The sequence below is a fragment of the Myxocyprinus asiaticus genome, chromosome 3 (assembly GCF_019703515.2).
Source record: "Myxocyprinus asiaticus isolate MX2 ecotype Aquarium Trade chromosome 3, UBuf_Myxa_2, whole genome shotgun sequence".
Taxonomy (NCBI): domain Eukaryota; kingdom Metazoa; phylum Chordata; class Actinopteri; order Cypriniformes; family Catostomidae; genus Myxocyprinus; species Myxocyprinus asiaticus.
The window spans coordinates 32,589,352-32,610,386 of NC_059346.1; the positions used below are offsets into that span (position 1 = coordinate 32,589,352).

Consider the following 21,035-nt stretch of genomic DNA (forward strand, 5'->3'; position numbering starts at 1 on the left):
TAATACTCTGTGGAGAGAAAACAGAGCGAAAAGGCCGCAGCTGGCGCGGCCTGCTCCCATGCTAGTTACATTGCTTCCCCCCCTCATGGGTGTAGGGAACTACATAACGTCTTCTGGGGCATTGGGGGAGGCTACGTGCAGACTGATGCACCTGCTATTACGCATGCAGCATCTTGCTTGCACCTGCATTGGCAGTTCACGTAACACTGTTCAGCTGTTGTGGCGTTTTGGCATAGGGACCCCTAGTGTCACTACATCGACACAACGTCGAGTGAGTGACAGAAGGCGAACATCTTGGTTACTGTCGTAACCTCCATTCCCTGATGGAGGGAACGAGACGTTGTGTCCCTCTTGCCACATTGCTGTACTACCCGCTGGAATGTCCAGGACCCAGTCTCGGCTCCTCAGCACAAAACCTGAATGAGTGGTTGCGAGCCAGCTCCTTTTATACCCGTATGTCCGGGGGAGTGGCGTGCAAATTCCACTCATTGGCCTTTTCTCAAAGATCAGAGGTGCTTGGGGCTCCCAAGAGCGACCCCTAGTGTCACTACATCGACACAACGTCTCGTTCCCTCCATCAGGGAAAGGAGGTTACGACAGTAACCAAGACGTTTTCCATCCTCCCTTTCCATGCTGACAGCTTGCAACTTTCAACACATTGCATTATTTTATTTATTTTTTTAGGTCACAAAATGACATTTTACTGGTAGTTTACATGATTTTCCCACTACGTGTGTCTTTGCTCCCTGCTAAAGTTACATTAAAGAAAACAGCCTGAGTTTTGGAATACTGCAGTCTTGATTTGAGTGATCAGTTACACTTTTGAGCTTTCAGCTGACAAAGCCATTTCTGAAATAGGATTTAAAAAAATCTTCCAAGTACGTTTATTAAGTCGGTTTCTTTTTCTGGACCAAGAAATGTAGGAGACTGTTTCCACATCTACACATCAATAGTCTTGGCCAAAATTATTGTGGAAAACTGTGGCATGCTTGTGGACCGTGTTTATGTGGTGTCTGTATGCAACGTCATGCCATGCTACTATCAGTATTTCAGAAGCTTTAAACATAGATTTAAAATGACAAGGCAACACAGCAAAATGCAATTTAAAAAAGAATCCAAATCTAAGTAAAAAGACATCATAAAAACATGCATTCTTACTACCATCCAAAACGCAAATATAAACACATGACCAGATGGACTGGACATTTAAAGACCTTCTACTTGAAGATACATATCCACCATCTAAAAAAAAATATATATACACATATACACACACACATCTCCTTCTACCTGTGAGCTCTCCCCGCTGCTCTTCTACGATGTATTAGACTCTCTGCCCTGCAAATTAGGGACCGCCTCCTGAGAGTCACGTGTGCACCAATCAGATCCCAGGAATAGGTGGCGAAGCAGGAGGTGATGAAGAAGGAGATGCAAGCAAAAGAGAGGGAGGAATATGGTGATTTAACTGTTAGTGAACAGAGAATAGACTTGCAGTCCACTCTCTGCCACAGAAGCAATGGTGAACAGACTGGCTTTCATCTGTGAATCTCTCACAGACAAATCTAATATAATAAATGGAGAGGAGGAAGAGAGTAGAGTCATTTTTGCAGTTGGGATGAGACCCATGATAAAGAAAAAGAAAAAAGAGGAGTGCAGAGGAGAGGAGAAGCTTGTATTAAAAGTATATATGTATATTATAGAGCTTGAAGATAGGCGTTGGGCCTCGATTCACAAGTGCATTGTGATTCTTTCTCAAACAATTCTGGATCAAACAAGCAGGACAAAACATTAGCGATACAGATAACTGGCATGCGATGTGATGTGCAACACTGCAGAAACCACATGTAGGGTGCATCTGCAGTGCCTTTTTTTATAGGGTTCATACTGGCATCACTAAATGAAAACCAGGACAATTTTTCACTTTCAAGAACTTCATGCAAGTAAACTCAGAGCTTTCATTTAATTATAAGTGTCCAACTTGCATTACGAGTGACATGAACGGTATTTATTCAGAAACTTGTAATCACAGTAATTCCAACATTGCATAAACGGATCATTAACAAATGTGTAAAAGACGTAACCAGCCAGTAAAATTAAAATGCTATATATTTACAGAATGTGAAATTGTATATTTTATTCTATTTTATAATTTGCTTGACATCATTATTATAATCACATTTAAGCTTTTTTAAGTATTTAAATTCCACGTTCTATCAATTAATATGATGTCATGAAATTGTATATATAATAAAGATTAGGGGTGGGGGAATCAATTCAGCGATGCATTGCGATTCATACTCAAACGATTCTGAATCGATTCTCAAAAGAATCCGAATCGATTCTGAGTTCAGTTTAAATTAAGGCAGAGCAGTGGTGTGCACCAAAGACAGATGTAGAAACAAAGACGTGAGTTAAGTGCATACACTAAAGTCAAGTGCACAAACATGACTGTTTGCAGACCAGCTGTATCAAACACATGACCATTTGTGCCCGAATGAAACTACGATCCCGAAATTATTTTACAAACCCACACATATAGCAACGGGAGAGTTTATTCGTGATAAGAAGCCAACAAACAACATGAAAGATGAGCTCGCACCCATTATTGCACTGATTTGCACACAACAGGGGAAACACAGAAGAAAATAATGACGAGGCAACGGTTCGGGAGATGCTGGTGATGTTTTCATTTAATAATTTTTTTTTCCCCCGATGCCTTTCTCTACTCTTGCGTGCTCTCCATTTCATTGGCTTTTGCTTTATTGCTGGTCACTCGCTTGTCAGGACAGTGCGCACACCTGATGATAAAGGTTTGAAATCCATCGGGCGATCTTCTACTCGCAGAGCAAACAGATGGGACAGTGCATACGAGACACTTGATACATTTCTGAAGCAACAGCTACACTATTTAAACCGCTTTACTATCACCTGTGCAGGTGAAGAGAGGAGAAGCTGACAGCTGCTCTCTCATAGAAGCAGATATCTCTCTCATCCTGGACCAGCAACTTCCAGTTGTGGTTAAAAATTAAAATGAATAGCATGGCATAGATTAATTTTAAATAATAATTAAATACTATTAAATGATATACAATGCTTAAACAAAAATTAAAAAAATATAATATAATCAGTTGAAGTATTATAAGTAAATAGTATTCAGTGTGTTCTGATGGAGAACCAATATTTTTTTTCTTGTGCTTTTAAGAGATTTTTTATAAGGTTCTAAAGAAAGAAACTGAAAAACTGAGGTATTCTTTTAAACTATAGAACCATTTATTTAATCTTGTGGATGTTCCATGTTTTGTTCACAGCTCATACTGAATGTAAGAGGCCAGTTTATGTAATGTGACTCGTTCAGATTTTTCAAAACAGCTGTTAAATAAAAAGCTGAAAGGGAAAAAATAGAGAGTAAAAATAAATTGAAGAAACTGAAAAAAGAAAGAAACTGAAGGACAAGATGCATCGTGATGCATCGAGAATCATTTTATATTCGAATCGTTACCCTTTGAATCGTAATCTAATCGTGAGGCAAGAGTGAAGATTCCCACCTCAAATAATGATATCAGCTGCCACTGTTTGAAATCATTTGTACAATTTACAAGTATTTACATTTAGTTTACATACATTTTTACAGGGTCCATACAGGCGTTATTGAATGAAAATCAAGGATTTTCAAGTACTTTCCAGCACCAATTTTTAATTTTCAAGGACTTTACAGAAGTAAGAACTCAAAGCTTTCCCATCTTGTATTACGAGTGAAGAGAACAATATTTACAAGTCGGAAACTTTGCAATTACAGTAATTCCAACATGGCATGAACATTAACAAACATATAGGAGGTAACTGGTCAGAAAAGAAACCTACTATATATAGTATGTGAAAGTGTGTATATACACAGTTGAGCCAAAAGATTATGACCACCTGCCTAATATGCTGTTAGTCCTCTGCGTGCCGCCAAAACAGCAACGACCCGCCGAGGCATGGACTCTACAAGACACCTGAAGTTGTCCTGTGGTATCTGGCACCAAGACATTAGCAGAAGATCCTTCAAGTCCTGAAGTTACGAGGTGGAGCCGCCATGGATCGAACTTGTTGGTCCAGCACATCCCACATATGCTAAATCGGATTGAGATCTGGGGAATTTGGAGGCCAGTGTAACACCTTGAACTCTTCATCATGTTCCTCAAACCATTCCCAAACAATGTGTGCAGTGTGGCAGGGCACATTATCCTGCTGAAAGAGGCCACTGCCATCAGGGAATATCACTGCTATGAAGGGGTGTACCTGGTCTGCAACAATGTTTAGGTAGGTGGCACGTGCTTTAAGGTCCAGTTCCGATGCTCGCGTGCTCATTGTAGGCACTTTCGATGGTGGACGGGGTCATCATGGGCACTCTGACAGCTACGCAGCCCCATACACTGCAGGATGCGATGGACTGTGTTGTGACACATTCCTCCCATAACCATCATTAACATTTTCTGTGACTTGTGCCTCCTCGGACCATTGTCAGTAGGTACTCACCACTGCTGACCAGGAGCACCCCACAAGCCTTGCCGTTTCAGAGATGCTCTGACCCAGTCATCTGGCCTTAACCATTTGGTCCTTGTCAAAGTCACTCAGGTCTTTACTCCAGCCCATTTCTCCTGCATTCAACAAGTTGACCATGAGAAATGATTGTTCGCTTACCATCTAATCTACCCAGACCTTGACATGTGGCATTGTTAGGAGATGATCAACATTATTCGCTTCACCTGTGAGTGGTCATAATATTTTGGCTCATCAGTGCATATAAATTATTTATATATATTCTTTACTTAGTATCTATATTTATTTCGAATTTGCTTGTCATCATTATTATAATCACATTTTTGCTTTTTTACATTTTATCAATTAACATGATGTCATGACATTTCATGATGTCAAGACATATGAGGTCATGTTATCCATGATGAGCTGTCACTATTTGAAATAATATTTACTATATGCAAATATTTGACAAGCGCTAAAATGGTACTGTCTCTTTAAGAAAACTGGCACTTTAGAGCGAGTGTCTGACAGAAGCGCTTTTTGGTTGAATGCACATTAATGAGAGAAGAGTTGCACAGTTTCTTTATCGCATCTGCGCTATGTCTGACTAGAATGAATGCTTCATTTTACTTTTTGATGAACAACTGACTGTAAAGAACAGAATGGATATTAAGAGAGACATTATTCAGTGTAAATGATGAGTGCTTGGATCTAATCTATGATGGACACACATTAAATGGAGCAGGTAAAATTAAATGTTTACATACTAAATGTTACATTCGTCTGTTAAGGCATGTAAGTTAAAAGGGAGAATCTTGTGAATCCTGTATGTGGTAATGTTGAACCAAAATCAAAGTTGACCTCATTAATTGCAGTGTAAATGTAACTATGGCATATCATGCCTCAAACTAATGTTGGGTTCCCACATCCTCTGTGAGTGAGGCGTGAGCGGCGCATTTTCATTTCGGTGCCCATATTAACAGATGACACCGTTTACACTGCAAGCGTGAGTCGCGAGGTGACGCGTTCCAGAAGCGTCCCAGAGGTGGCAGTGAACGGATTGTTTCGGCGTTGAGTCTATTTTTGCCACGCGGCTCATGGGTGCAGTACAACACTAAAATAATCAGGAGATTATAGAAAAGAAACAAAAGCAAGTCAAAATTATTCAAACCGAACCTATAGTGCACTACAATTTATATGTCTGCATGCAAGTAAACTAAATAAAATAACTTAAAGGAAATAATGAATAAACTGCCAGACATTTTGTCATTCTGTGTATATAGATGTATAGTATAGACACAACATTAACCAATCACAACCAAGTGTGCTGATAAAGATGAAGTGCACGTGACTGCCCGCTGTTGTCCTTGAAGCAGCAACAACCTCAGCTTATTATGACCATATTAAAGAAATACATTTGGCGTAGGACCCCATAGATATCTTTATTTTCTGCGCAGAGGTGCTGCTGTTCCTTGCAGAAAAGACGTGGCCAATGTGAACGTCCAACGCGACCGCCCCGCTCATGCGCCGCTCACAGATGATGTGTGAACCCAGCATAATGCAATGGTGACATTACATATAGCCATTCCATGAGGTAAATTTCCTTTAGAATCAGAATCAGAATGAGCTTTATTGCCAAGTGTGCCCACGTACACAAGGTTTTTTTTGTTATGGTGATAGGAGAAACAAGCAAGTGCATACAGAACATTACAGTGAGACACAGAATATAAAACAAGGTAAGAGTATATAGGAGTATAAATAGGATATAGAATGGCGTATGCACATGTGCAAGTGGTAATATATGTGAAAGGTAGGGGTATGTACAGTTATTTAATTAGAGTAAGCGTTCATGCGACAAAACACGTAATGAAAGGATTTTGGTGTTAAAAGTTCTTCACGACTACACAACTCAATCACTAGTCAGTGTCTAATGACATACATTTTCGTCACTGAGCGCAAAATCTGGTCATATATGTGAGCTTTAGAAGTCTGTGCATCCACATTGACATTTGGCAAAAACACAAAGCACAAATCTTTTTTGTTTACCCGCCCCACACATCACGTTAAAATCAAATCGAGCTGTGATTGGTTGCTTTTTATGTCAGTCAGATAGCTGCTTCCAATCTTGGGTGGTTCAGGTATGTGTACTGTGAGCAGGGGATATCACAAATACAATCTAAAGATATGTGGAAAATGTATTTCTCAGGCAGGCTAAATGTATAGTAATGTGCGGTTTTAAGTTCAACCACTTTTAAGCACTTTTTAACAAAACATGCCGATTTTCCAGGTATTCTTGTACTTAAATTCTAATAGCTAAATTCAAACACTTTAAGCACTTTGTGTGAAACCCTGTTTATATAATAAATGTTAAAATGGTACTCTCTTTTAGGGAAAAGCTCCAGTTCAGCGAGCATCCCAAGCCTTTAAGTGTTTCAGTTGAGTGCACAGAGAGGAGTCGCACAGTTTCTGTATCGCGTCCATGCTATGTGTAATTAGAATTAAGGTTTCTATTTACTTTTTGATGAACAACTGACTATAAAGAACAGAAAAGAATATTAATGGCGACATTATTCAATGAAAATGGAGTGTGCTTTTCGTGTCGGTCAGACAGCCCCCCTTCCAATCTTGGGTGGCGTCTTTGCACTGTGTACTGGGGATATCGCGAATATCATCAAAGAAGTGTAGAAAATTAATTTATTTCTCAGAAATGCTAACTGCAAAGTTCCGTTTCAATTTCAAGCTCATTTAAGCACTTTTCAACAAAGCAAGCATTTTTCCTGGTACTGCAATACATACATTTCAAAAAGCTAAATTTATGCACTTTAAGGACCATGTGTAAACTGTTTATTCCATGAAAATGTTCACATACACTGTGCAAAGAAACATGTTTTGGAGCTTTCAGATAAGTTTAAACACCAAAGACAAAAATGCTGCATAAGCCTTATTTTAACCAAACAAACAACTTAGTTCTGCATCATTAACTCTAGATTTAAAGGGAATAAATGTATTTACACCGGAATCACAACCGCTGGACACAAGTATCACACGCTCGAAAGCTAATCATTCCACATGTACAGCCACAGAAAACCAAATAAGAGGGAGCTAAAATGACAACGGTTGTTTAAGGTCACTCTGATGTACCATTTACACAGAACAAAAGCCACAAAGCTGCCTCTGATTATAAGTTATTTTACCCCTTAATACCTTTTTTCCAGGTAGGTCAGAACAGACACAAGTTTAAAACCATTTTAATGCAGAATCTTGCCACAGGATTTGGCAACAAGCCACTTAAATAATCAAAATAATGTTTACTCACCCTAATATCATTCCAAACCCTTATGACTTTATTTCTTCCGTGTAACACAAATAGAGATGTTAGGCGTATGTTAGGAAGTGACTGCCTCAGCCACCTTTCACTTTTCTTACAGACCAAAATGAGGGTTAGTATCCAGTATGATTACAGAATTTGTATTTTTGGGTAAACTAGCCCTTTCTCGCCAAAGATATACACCCCTAGGCTGTCTGATGGTAGAAGGAAGCAGTGTCTTTATCTGTACATTCACATACTGTAAATTGTCTACATGTGTGATGGACTATAATCTTGAGTGATTTTGCATGCATATCACCTGTTCTGTTGCTCTTGTTGTAGCAGCTGTACTGCGATCTTCCTCAGATCCAACACTTCCTCCTCTTCAGCTAACTGCTCTTTCTCTGACCTGAAAAAAGGACAGAGACAGAGTGAGACAAAGAAAAGAAAAAGAGACAAAAAAAAAAAGAAGACCACCATCATGAATGGTGGTCCAAGTTGGTTTATTCTGGTTAATGCTGGTCTTACCAAGGGAGGCTTGCTGCTTAAATGGATAGTTCACCAAAAAATGAAAATTCACTGATCATTTACTCACCCTCACACCATCCCAGATGTGCATGACTTTCTTTTTTCTGCTTAACACAAACAAATATTTTTAGAAGAATATCTCATCTCATTTGGTCCTTACAATGCAAGTGAATGGTGGCCAGAACTTTGAAGGTCCAAAAAGCATATAAAGGCAGCATAAAAGTAATCCATAATACTCCAGTGGTTAAATCCATGTCTTCAGAAGCGATATGATAGGTGTGGGTGAGAAACAGATGAATATTTAAGTCATTTTTACTATAAATCTCATCTTTCACTTCCACATTCTTCTTCTTTTGTTTTTTGGCAATTCGAATTCTTCATGCATATTACCACCTACTGGTCAGGGAGAAGAATTTATAGTAAAAAAAAAAAAAAACTTAAATACTGATCTGTTTCTCACACACACACACCTATCATATTGCTTCTGAAGATATGGATTTAACTGGATTCGTATGAATTGGTTTTATGTTGCCTTTATGGGACTTTTGGACCTTCAAAGTTCTGGCCACAATTCACTTGCATTGTGTGGACATACAGAGCTGAGATATTCTTCTTAAAATATTCTAAAAGTCGTACACATCTGGGATGGCATGAGGGTGAGTAAATGATGAAAATATTTTCATTTTTGGGTGAACCATCCCTTTAAGCTACGTAGTTAGGAAGACTGGTGGGTACACCAGCATACCAGTATCTAAAAACAAGCTGGTGACCAGCAATAGACTTTTCAACTGGGAAGAAAGAGAGACAAATGGAGACCGTTTCTAAGTTCTTAACATGCCCATATAGGCTGTATTCAGAGTAGTGTCATATTACATTTTTGATGGGAATGAAAACAAGGCTGTGAGGGATAGACTTATGGCATGCACTGAATAAAGGCAATTTAGATCAAATCCAATTTTCACAACTCATGTTTTCTAAAGTTTTTTTTATGTACTGATTTTTTATTTTTTTGGGGGAAAGATTTCTTTCAATGTCTCGTCAGAGGAATGATCAAAAACAATTTAAACCACAGTACAACCCACTGAAGATCCTTCTACCCCTCACACCCTCATTTTCATTCTTGTCAAAAATTATATATGGCACAACTCTAAGTAAGGTCTATCCTCACACACTCTTATTTAACAAGTGCATAAAGGTTTTCCGGTAAACCGTTTAGACATCCTAACAGTTCCTTGTTTTCTGTCGTGTTGGTGCGCATTTTACAAAACTAATCGCAGACTGTATGTCAGTTATTAAAGGTCGTCAACGATAATGAGTTGATTCTTGACATCAAACAAAATGAAGAAAGGGCTTGTAGTCATTTTTGCAGTGATTTGCGGTGGGAAAAAGTACAATAACAGATGAAAACTATTATTATAAAAAATATGAAAGCATTCTTTTTTCTTTCTTTTTTGGCTAAAAAAACTACTTCACTTTCAGACTCTTTTTATCTCTGGCAATTTCATTGGCTGTTGCTTGGCTTTAAAAAAACAATTTCAGCTACCAGGTGAATTAATTTCCTCTGAAGTTAAGATTAAAATAATACATAAATTAGTGGAAATCATAATAAAATGGGAAAGACATTTTCCTTCAATATGCATCAATGAATTTATACATCTTATTTGAGGTGACCCATTACTGATTTTTATTTGGAACAAAGATAATGCAGTCTTAGCTAGCAGCCCTGCATTGATTGCCTTCAGTCACATGTATCACCAACTGCGCGAAGGCAGGAAGGAAACACAATTTTGATGACATTATCCTGTAGGATATCTTTTATTTTATTTTTATTTATTTTTCTCCCCTTTTCTCCCCAATTTGGAATGGCTAATTCCCAATGCGCTCTAAGTCCTTGTGGTGGCGTAGTGACTCAATCCGGGTGGCGGAAGACGAATCTCAGTTGCCTCCACGTCTGAGAACGTCAATCCGCAATCTTATCACGTGGCTTGTTGAGCGCGTTACTGCGGAGACATAGCACGTGTGGAGGCTTCATGCTATTCTCCTTGGCATCCACGCACAACTCACCATGAGCCCCACTGAAAGCGAGAACCACATTATAGCGACCACGAGGAGGTTACCCCATGTGACTCTATCCTCCCTAGCAACCGGGCCAATTTGGTTGCTTAGGAGACCTGGCTTGAGTCACTCAGCACGTCCTGGATTCGAACTCGTGACTCCAGGGGTGGTAGGCAGCATCTTTACTCGCTGAGCTACCCAGGCCCCATAAAACACGACTTTAATAAGGCCTTCACACTGATGTGATGCATGCATTTTGCAAGGAGATAAACTTTTATATTTGTTTAGTGAGTGAAAGAATGTTGTAATCTAACTACTAAAATTACTATAGTTTATCGCCCATAAAGGCTCTTATCAAACATCACACTTGGATGTCTGCCTTAACCTATTTATTTCATTTTTTTCCTCCAAATATACAAGTTCCCTTTCAAGTCGGTCACTCGACGTTATGTTGGATGACGACTAGGGGTCACTCCTTTTTATCTGCCTCACGGAAAGTTAGGCAGTTAGGGCATTTATTTAACTAGCGAATTTTTCCTAGATTTCATATGGGAAGATTAAACTCTTCCTTAGCTTGGTTTAAGGTGCCCCAGAAGGCACCCACTTTCATAACCAGGATTGAAAGACAGTGATTCAGTCTTCCTTCCAACAGTTCGTCACCACAACGGACATGAGTTCAATGGAAAAGATTGGCTAAACCTCGTCTATGGCAGTGTCACTAGATTTCACTCGCTGTCTCGGACTCTTCCAATGGGCTGTCTGTGATATCAGTATTATGCCATTATTTCATAGGGACCCCTAGTCATTATTCGACATAAGTAACGTCAAGTGACTGACTTGAAAGGGAACGTCTAGGTTACTGAAACGTAGTCCCGGTTCCCTTAAAGGAGGGAACGAGACGTTACCTATTCCTGCCATGATACTGATTACTCCTGAAAAGTTGCTTGAGATCTTATTGTTGCTTCAGTCGAAGAAGGTCCTGACGAGCCCATCTTTCTACCAGCCTTTTATATGCTAGCTGAGCATGGAGGCGGTATCTCGAAAGACATCTGCCAATCAGAATTGGCGTGATTGAAAACTAATCAGAGAGATAGGGACTCAGGAGTGACCCTGTGAGAAATAGGCCTCAGATGGAACAACGTGACCTTTTTATGCTGATGCTTGCATATCTGCTTTGTATGTTTTCGGCACTGTCTTGAGCACAAAATGTACTTGATAAGAATGTACTTCTGTAAGCGAGAGGAAACAACCCCATATATGGAGGATGGGGGGGGGGTTCAAGGTTAAGGGTGTAACCAGCCTTGGGTGACAAGAACCATATAACCCCATGCTTTCCTTTAACAAATCGAAGAACTGCTTGTGACATTCTGTGTCCTTGTATTTCTTCCCACCGGTGAATTAATCTCCTGATTGAAAAGTGACTGCGAGGAGGGCAGAATAAAGAATCCGAATCGTATTTTACTAACAGACCCTTAGTCGTCATTTGACATAAGTAATGTCTCGTTCCCTCCTTTCAGGGAACCAGGAAATCAGTAACCTTGACATTACAATAACTGAAGGAAATTAAGTAAAGAAGAATGGGGAAACCGGAGCTACTTTTTAGGCAAGGAAATTGTCACAAGAGCTATATGTCAGTAACTATAAGGTTCTGAGGCAAAAGTCCACTTACATAAATGTGTCTCTAGCAGTGGTTTTGTCTATTGGTTTCAAACACCTTGTTCAAAACCCTCTTAAATTAAAATAATGTTTATGACTTCTCTCTTCAAAACTAAAATATTAGCATTAATTAGGCAATTAGGTGTTGCAAACTAGCAGCTGCTCCCACAGTAACATAAAACCCAGGGTTTCCACACTTTTTTTTTAACCAGTAAATTACTATGAACTTTCCAGTTGTTCATGATTACTGGATAAGGATTTTTTTACGAAATGTAACTGCTGTTTCAGTTATACTTGATAGTGTACATACTGCATGTCTCAATAAGACCCTCAACAGACAGACCAACTTTATCCTGCTGGCTTGTGGATAAGTTTTGTCCTATATCTAGCCTATGCATGCATTTTAAAGCAGAGCAGAAAAGAAAATCATATATATCCCTGTGAGGGCCATGGTTGTAATATTACAACAATTATTTTGAGCTATCCTAAAAAAAAACATCTTTACGTTTTTTATTTTTTTATTTTTTCCAGACCACATTTAAATAATCAATGGGTCATGTTGGTCAGCCTCTGAATCCTATTGGCTATTAAAATGTATAAAGGTGCCGGACCATCTGACCCAAAGCTCACTCAACCTGCGAACTTTCTCGGAGCAACATAACCGGTTTTTACTGGATTGAATAGCTCAAGATTCAAGTAAGAACACAATAAATATTTTTTTTAGTGATTATTACAATGTGTACAACATGTAGATGTTTAGCTACTGTGAAATGATTTTGAGCTTATTATATTTGTGTTGCTATTTTATAAAACTGGTTGAGTCAGGTAGCATTTTTTCATGGGTGGGGGGCACATTGCACTTCTCACATGTGCCCAAAAGGAAAACTAATACTAATAGAGATATAATGTCTTTGATTATTCACTACAACTAAGTTCTAAATGCGTTTTCTTTATTAACATTTTGAATTTAGACCTGAACTGAATAAATGACTACATTCTAGTTGTAAAAAATTACATTGAACTGGCCCTGAGCTTTGTTTGATAGTCAGAAACAGTTGGGCAGAAACAGGTTCTGGATGTTTTTGAATGTTTTAGAGGATAGTTGTAGCATAATTCTGGGGCTTGTGAGAATGTGTGTTTTCTTTGTTATAATTAGCTGATGGTTGTTGCATTGGAATTAATGCTCTGGAATGATTTAGTGAATAATACAATATTTTGTGAATATTGTGTGAATAGTTTTTAAATAATTACTACCTTTCCGATTTCAGAATGCCACCAGCAAGGAAAGGACCTGTGTATAGTGTGCAGGATGTTCTTGCTATCATCCAAAATGGAGAGAGTGGCCTTGATTTGGATTCAGACGACAGTGATGCAAGTGATAGAGAAACAGATGAAGATGCCAGTGAAGTGGACAAAGAAAACCAACAACCCACTGAACCCACTGACTGCCCAGACGATGATTATGAGGACATTGAGCTACAACCAAAGAAACCGACCATGCCCTGTGACCGGTATCGCTGGCTGAAAAGGGATTTTGTCAGTCCCAATACTGATTTTTCTGGAATGGTGATGTTTCCATCCACACACCACTGCAGTACTTCCAGAGGTTCGTGTCAGAAGACATGCTTCAGGCTCTGACACAAAACACAAACGAGTACAGCTTTCAAAAGACTGGAAGATCTGTTAACACCAGTAAAAAAGAAATCGAGAAAGTGATTGGAATTTACTTGAAGATGGGCCTAATTCAAATGTCTGGAGTCAGTATGTATTGGGAGACAGCCCTGCGGTACAACCAAGTTTCAGATGTGATGTCTACCATACCTGAACTTTGGGACTTGCAGGTGGTATAGCTGCCCATTCGTCTTGGCAAAATGCCTCCAGGTCATGCAAAGACTTTGGTCGTCTTGCATGAACCGCACGTTTGAGATCTCCCCAGAGTGGCTCGATGATATTAAGGTCAGGAGACTGTGATGGCCACTCCAGAACCTTTACCTTTTTCTGCTGTAACCACTGGAGGGTCAACTTGGCCTTGTGCTTAGGGTCACTGTCGTGCTGGAAAGTCCAAAAGCGTCCCATGCGCAGCTTTCGTGCAGAAGAATGCAAATTGTCTGCCAGTATTTTCTGATAACATGCTGCATTCATCTTGCCATCAACTTTCACAAGATTCCCCGTGCCTTTAGAGCTCACACACCCCCAAAACATCAGTGAGCCACCACCATGCTTCACAGTGGGGATGGTATTCTTTTCACTTTAGGCCTTTTTGACCCCTCTCCAAACATAGTGCTTATGGTTGTGACCATAAAGCTCTATTTTGATCTCCTCACTCCAAATTACAGTGTGCCAGAAGCTGTGAGGGGTGTCAAGGTGTTTTCGGGCATATTGTAACCGGGCTTTTTTGTGGCATTTGCACAGTAAAGGCTTCTTTCTGGCAACTCGACCATGCAGCTCATTTTTGTTCAAGTATCATCGTATTGTGCTCCTTGAAACAACCACACCATCTTTTTCCAGAGCAGCCTGTATTTCTCCTGAGGTTACCTGTGGGTTTTTCTACCCACAGGTATAATAATTGATTATAAGTGATTGAACAGTACTGACTGGCATTTTCAAGGCTTTGGATATCTTTTTATCACAGGTGTGGGAAATTAACCTTAAATTGCCATTTAAACCTGTGTGTGTCACCTTGTGTGTCTGTAACAAGGCCAAACATTCAAGGGTGTGTAAACTTTTGATCAGGGCCATTTGAATGATTTCTGTTATCATTATGATTTAAAAAGGAGCCAAACAACTATGTGATAATAAATGGCTTCATTTGATCACTATCCTTAAATAAAAGACACTTTGGCAAAATCAATGCCAAAATTTCACAATTTCTGCCAGGGTATGCAAACTTTTGAGCACAACTGTAATTTCTGTGATTTTTCCAGCCCTTGAAATCACAATTTAAAAATTTCCAGACATTTTCTAGGTTTTACATGCTCGTGAGAACCCTGAAAACCACTTGCCCATGAATTAAAATTGTTCTGGCCACAGCCCAGAATCACTTCATATTCTCACATCTGGAGTTTTCAAAGAGGTATAACAAAAATCAAGGCTAAACAGAAATAACAGAGGCTCATCTCCTTCATTACAACTGCTTTGAAGGGACTGGCTCTTATTTTTTAATTTAAACAATGCTGAATACTCACTTAAAATAACTGAAATTTGTTTAAAAAAATCTAATCTATTTAGAACAATTTTGGGATTGGAATTTAATAGCGTAAAAAGTGTGTGTGTGTGTGTGTGTGTGTGTGTGTATATATATATATATATATATATATATATATATATATATATATATATATATATATATAGATAGATAGATAGATAGATAGTGAAATAATAGGGAAAAAAGATTTATGGGGAAGAATTCTCCTTTAGGAAATAATGATCTGACTGGTGCATTTGGTTATTACACAAATTACACAAAAATTACACAAACCACATATCGTCCATCCTTTTACTCCACCCTTTTTACCATATAAAAAATTGAACCTTTTCATCGACTAACCAGAACCGCAAAGACAAATCATGAACCAAATTCCGTAGACAGCTCCCATAGCAGCAGGTAGACCCATTCATATGCACACACGGCAGGAGCACCACAACACTGCAAGCATCTTTAACTCTGAATTTATTAAATGACACATGCATTTGTTTTATGTTGCACATAAAACTTCCTGTAATGCAGTTCAGAGTCAGTAGAAAGGTCTCTTTATTGTCCTAAGTTTTTATAACTGTGACCTTAATTGCCTACGGTCTGTAAGCTGTTAATATCTTAACGACTGTTCCACAGGTGCATGTTCATTAACTGTTTATGGTTCATTGAACAAGCATGGAAAACACTGTTTAAACCCTTTACAATAAAGATCTGTAAAGTTATTTGGATTTTTACTAAATTATCTTTAAAATACATTGTCCTGAAAAAGGGACGTTTCTTTTTTTGCTGAGTTTATATATATATATACACACCAAGAAAGTTGTTCCTTGTGCTTAAATGGTGCTTGTTTATCAAAACCAAAGTAGATTATTTTTTTAATTGTTGTTATTACAGCATATATTCGGGTCACGGGACAAATCCCACATTCCCGGATGAAGTATGTCTGGAATCTATTCATATTAAAGAAATAGTTCACCCAAAAATGAAAATTTGCTTATAATTTACTCACCCTCAGGCCATCCAAGCTGTATCTGAGTTTCTTTCTTCATCAAAACAGAATTTAAGATTTTTAGGATTTCATTTCAGGCCTCCTCTAAACAATGCAAGTGAATGTATTTTTTTGATGGTCCAAAATGCATATTTAGGGTGCACCAAAATAATCCACACGACTCCATTCGACAAATAAAGTTCTTCTGAACCCAAACGACTGATTATTTTTAGAAACAAATAGTTTGTTTTAATTTAAATTATTAAATAGTTTGGTTGGAACACTTTGTTTACCATTAAAAATTCATCACGCTGTAAGCGGTTTTAAAATTTGGAGACTTTTCATCTCTACTTAATGATTTCATTATGGTTATTTGCCTTGCAACTAAAAAGGCTTTGGATGATGTGACTTTAAGCACACAATCTACAGGAAGTCTTCCTGAAGCAACCTACTGTAACACACCAGTTCATGAGTCACCCCAACTTGGCGTCAGCAGCTCAAATGCTTGACAATTAGAGTACAAATTTCACTTCCCTTTATCTTGGCTAATATGATAATATGGAGAAAAAAATGCAGAAAGACAGAACTCATTTTGTTAGTATAGGAACTGCTTCACTCTGACTTTGAGGGTGGGAATTCATGAAGGCTTTATGAAAGGAACTTGATTATTTGAATGAGTACTGACCTTGAATACACAGCTGGATTTTATGAATAGGAACTCTTTATAGGCAGGAACTGATTATAATGGACATACACTACAGTAAATGCTCAAAAGTATGTGGACACTCGAACACCACACCGATAAGTGCTTGTCGAACATTACATTTCAAAATCAAAGGCATTAGTCCCTCCGTTTGCTGCTATAACAGCTTTTACTCTTCTAGGAAACACTGACATTTTTTTTTTTTTTGGTGAAGTAAACATTTTTTAACAACAAAGCAGAAAAGATTAAGTACTTTCTATATTGAATAAGTTATTTTAAGCGTGAACTTGAAAATATTAAGTAAATTATACATTTGCATTAAATTTAAATGTAACAATGAATGCTCCAGCTTATAAGTAAATAGTATTTGTGATTGTTTATTATATGTACAATTTGTCATCATACATTAATCCTAAAGTAGAAAACCTTGTTATAATTATTTGCCAATTTGTGTAAATTTCATAGGTAAATAAAATAAGTAAACTTTACTTAACATTTCAAAGCTGGTGTTCCCAGTATGCACCAGGCTTGAATAATTAATGAGCTTGCATGGTTTCACTATTTGCAAGTTGATTAACACCGTTTTTATTGTTGATTTTGTTGTTACGTTTAGTTACTTCTTTTTTTAAGTCTGAAGTTCATATTCTACTCAAAATTACCTGTTCAGAATCAAAACAATTATCTGTTTATTGTTACCGTCATTGTGTTTTGTGTACCAAGTGTTCAGGTCTGCGTGCACAGCTCTGGAATTTGTTTCTATCACCATTAAAGCAAGGTGATGTTGTCTAATAGACAACATAACATGCATTAAGATTTCCTGTGGAAGGCTTCTGTCTCTCATGTGGTACATGACTAGGTATGTAAAAAAATAGATGAAATGCTTTTACACTTTTAAAAGCATGGCATATTTCAGTGCTACATAGTAAAATATACAACAGTGAGAAAATTTTACTTGAAACAGAGTATTGCAAAATAAATTTGAAAATTTTTACTTGTACTTGGAAATATGGCCTGTAAAATTTACTAGCAATTTCTGCATAGAAATTGTTTCCTAGGATTTTTTTTTTTTTTTTAAGTAAACCCCACTTTTTTCATCCCAAAGGTTTTCAGTGAGGTTTAGGTCTGGCTTTGTGCAGGCCAGTCAAGATCTTAATACCTTATTTCTTTATGGACCTCACTTTGTGCACAGGGGCACTGTCATGCTGGAACAGAAAAGGACCCACCCCCAAACAGTTTCCACAAAGATTGAAGCACACAATTTGCAAGAATGTCATTTGTGAAGAAACATTAACTTTGTTTTTACAGAAACTACTGGAATAGCCAAACACGTTAATTAGAAGGGGGTGTCCACATACTTTGTCCATAAAGTGTTAAATGAACTCTGTACATGGATATTAACTCAACACTGATTTTGTTTGCAGGAATGTACCTATCACAATTCCTGTGTCCATGCTTCCCTGCTGCACAGTATGCAACACAGTACATCAAATGAGTGATCTAACCCTTAAAAATGACTTTAGTTAGTGTAACCTAATGTATTCAGGTTGATTTAGTCAGATTAAATACATTTTTTTACTTGAATAAAACCAGTTATTTAGATGTTACCACATGAAGCAAATTTTTTAGCTGACCTCACACTGATAGGGAAATGATACCCAAATAACCTACTGCATCTTCTGAGATTCTGAAGCCTGCAACATGTGGACTTTGCTATCTCATAAGGCCACAAGAGTAGAGGGGCCATCAGATTCAAAAATAGGGAAAATACAGAACCATGAGGAAGGTTTCTTTTCCAAAAAAAAAAAAAAAAAAAAAATGTTTTTCATGGATGTATCCTACTCGCTTAACATCACCAGAGCAAACTATTTTTGCGCTTGCTGTTAGTATGTCATGGGTCCAAAAATCACAGGTCAAAGAACAATGCTAACATGGTGGACGTAGTATGTATTTATATACAGTATTTAAGACATTCTTCATCGAATTTAGTACATACTATTAAAGTACAGGAATGCACCCTGAACGAGACAGACTTACCCAGACTCCTCTTTACAGTTCTCTTTGTCTTTGCTTTGGTGTGTTTTTAAAACCCTCTCCAGCTCCTGGGGACAAGAGAAGGGAAGCTCTAATCAGTTGTAGTCTATTACAGTATGCAGTGGGTGAATGCACTATTGAGTGTCCTGCTGAAAAGACCAGCTTAGACCAGCATACATTTCCATGCTGGTCCAAGCAGGTTTATACTGGTCTGGTGCTAATCTCACTGGTGGAAAATATACTAGTGCAAAAAAAGCTGGTCTTCCAGAATGGTTTTTCTGATGAAGCTGGCTGACAAAGGTAAAAGAAGCCTGGGTCTGCATCCAAAACACAACATATGCTGGTGAAAGGCAATGCTGGTCTTTTCAACAGGGTGAGCGTGTGTATATACCTGTACTCAAGCGTGTAATCTGTTTCTTGGTAGGAAAGATGAAGCATGTACAACATATGGTTTAGTGTGTGAAGGAAGTGAACATCTCTTTTTATGTATACCTTTATACAAGACACAAAGGGTGCATTGTGTTGCATATCTCCCTCAGAAAGTGTAGCCTCTTCATCTGGATTTGGGTCAATAAAGTCGTATAGGTCCTGATCTGCATATTCATTGCAAAATATTTGAGATAAGAACACCAAGACAAGATATTTACACTTTAAAAGTGCAAAATTAAGTGTAAAAATTGTGTTTATGCTCATTGACACTTAACAGCATAGATTCAGCATCACACAAAAACAGAAGTTCTCAGTTATTGAGGTCATTGTAACGTAAATCTGCTATTAGCAGTCATTTATGATTCATTGATTCAGCGAAAGTGTCTGATTACATGGGGATTACTGTGATAGAATCAGTTATATTCGACTGGTCATATTATCTCGACATGATCAACATGGTGGTGCTCAAGAATGTGCACACAGCATCATGTGTAGAATAAAGCAGCTTTTTCTTTAAGACTAATATGACTACAGTCTTCATCTCATGCGAGTGTTATTCATTTTCACCATACTTTAAAAAAATACTCTTTTAATATTACTGCTACTTTCTGTTTAAATGTTTAGCAATTAACAAAATTACTGAGTGCAAAGACACCAAACTATGTCATAGCAAAGTAACTATTTTCGTAAGATTTCCAGTGTATAGGAGGAACATGGCTGTATGCCATGACTGTGATTAATTCACCCAAAACAAACATTTTTTTGTCATTATTTACTGACCCTTAATTCTTTTCAAACCCGTATGACTGTAATTATTCTGTAAAACACAAAAGGAAAATTGTACTGGTCACTCTTTTCCATGCAATGAGTCCCCATGAGGAATGGGATGCAAAAGCACCATAAAAGTTTCATTGAAGTGGTCCATATGATTTGAGAGCTAAATTCCAAGTCTTCTGAAGTCAAAAGCTTTGTGTGAGTACATACTTAAATTTAAGTTGTTATTCACTGATAATCCTCCCATTCAGTGGGCTGTTAACTGCTGTGAATGGATCAGTGGGTCCATGAGATACCTCAGTCCCCATTCAAGTGCACAGAAATGAGAGGCCAGTACAATTCTTAAAAATTGCTCCTTTTCTGTTCCACTGAAGAAAGTCATACATGTTTGGAATGAGTCATGAGGGTTATTAAAATATGAAAGTATTTTCTTGTTTTGGTAAATTAATCCTTTAATTACAGAGATACATGTCTGGCCTTTCTGGTGACATAACTGGCTTTGTGGGTAAAGTCATTATGGTAGTTTCCTTATGCTTTATTCAGCTGTCCAAATAACTGGCAATAGAGCACAACATTGCCTACCCACTTTTTCAGCTGTGTCAGTTCCGAAAGTATTTTTCCCGTTAATTTTTCCCACTGACTTTCAAAAAAATTCCAAACCATGAACCAACCCAACCAGCTCCAAGGTGAACCACAACATTACAAACTTTAATTTAAAGCAAAAAAGTATTTGAATATAAGATAAAAAGACAAAGATACAAGACTGTGTTCTTACCGTCTTTCATGAGGGCACAAACTACAATCCCATGAAGCATTGCGAATGATGTCATTGAATAAAAAAATT

At 37.9% G+C, this 21,035-nt stretch overlaps 1 protein-coding gene across 1 annotated transcript in view; it reads right to left on the minus strand.

Annotated features, from left to right (window-relative positions):
- LOC127427858 (leucine-rich repeat and calponin homology domain-containing protein 2-like) overlaps nt 1–21,035 on the minus strand; it is a 166,802-nt gene that overhangs the window by 60,000 nt on the left and 85,767 nt on the right. Inside the window, exons 9-12 of the mRNA XM_051675718.1 lie at nt 19,481–19,581; nt 18,992–19,056; nt 8,151–8,240; nt 1,291–1,359 (exon numbers count right to left, since the gene is read on the minus strand). Coding sequence (XP_051531678.1) covers nt 1,291–1,359; nt 8,151–8,240; nt 18,992–19,056; nt 19,481–19,581 — 325 coding nt within the window. The remainder of the gene's footprint in view (nt 1–1,290; nt 1,360–8,150; nt 8,241–18,991; nt 19,057–19,480; nt 19,582–21,035) is intronic.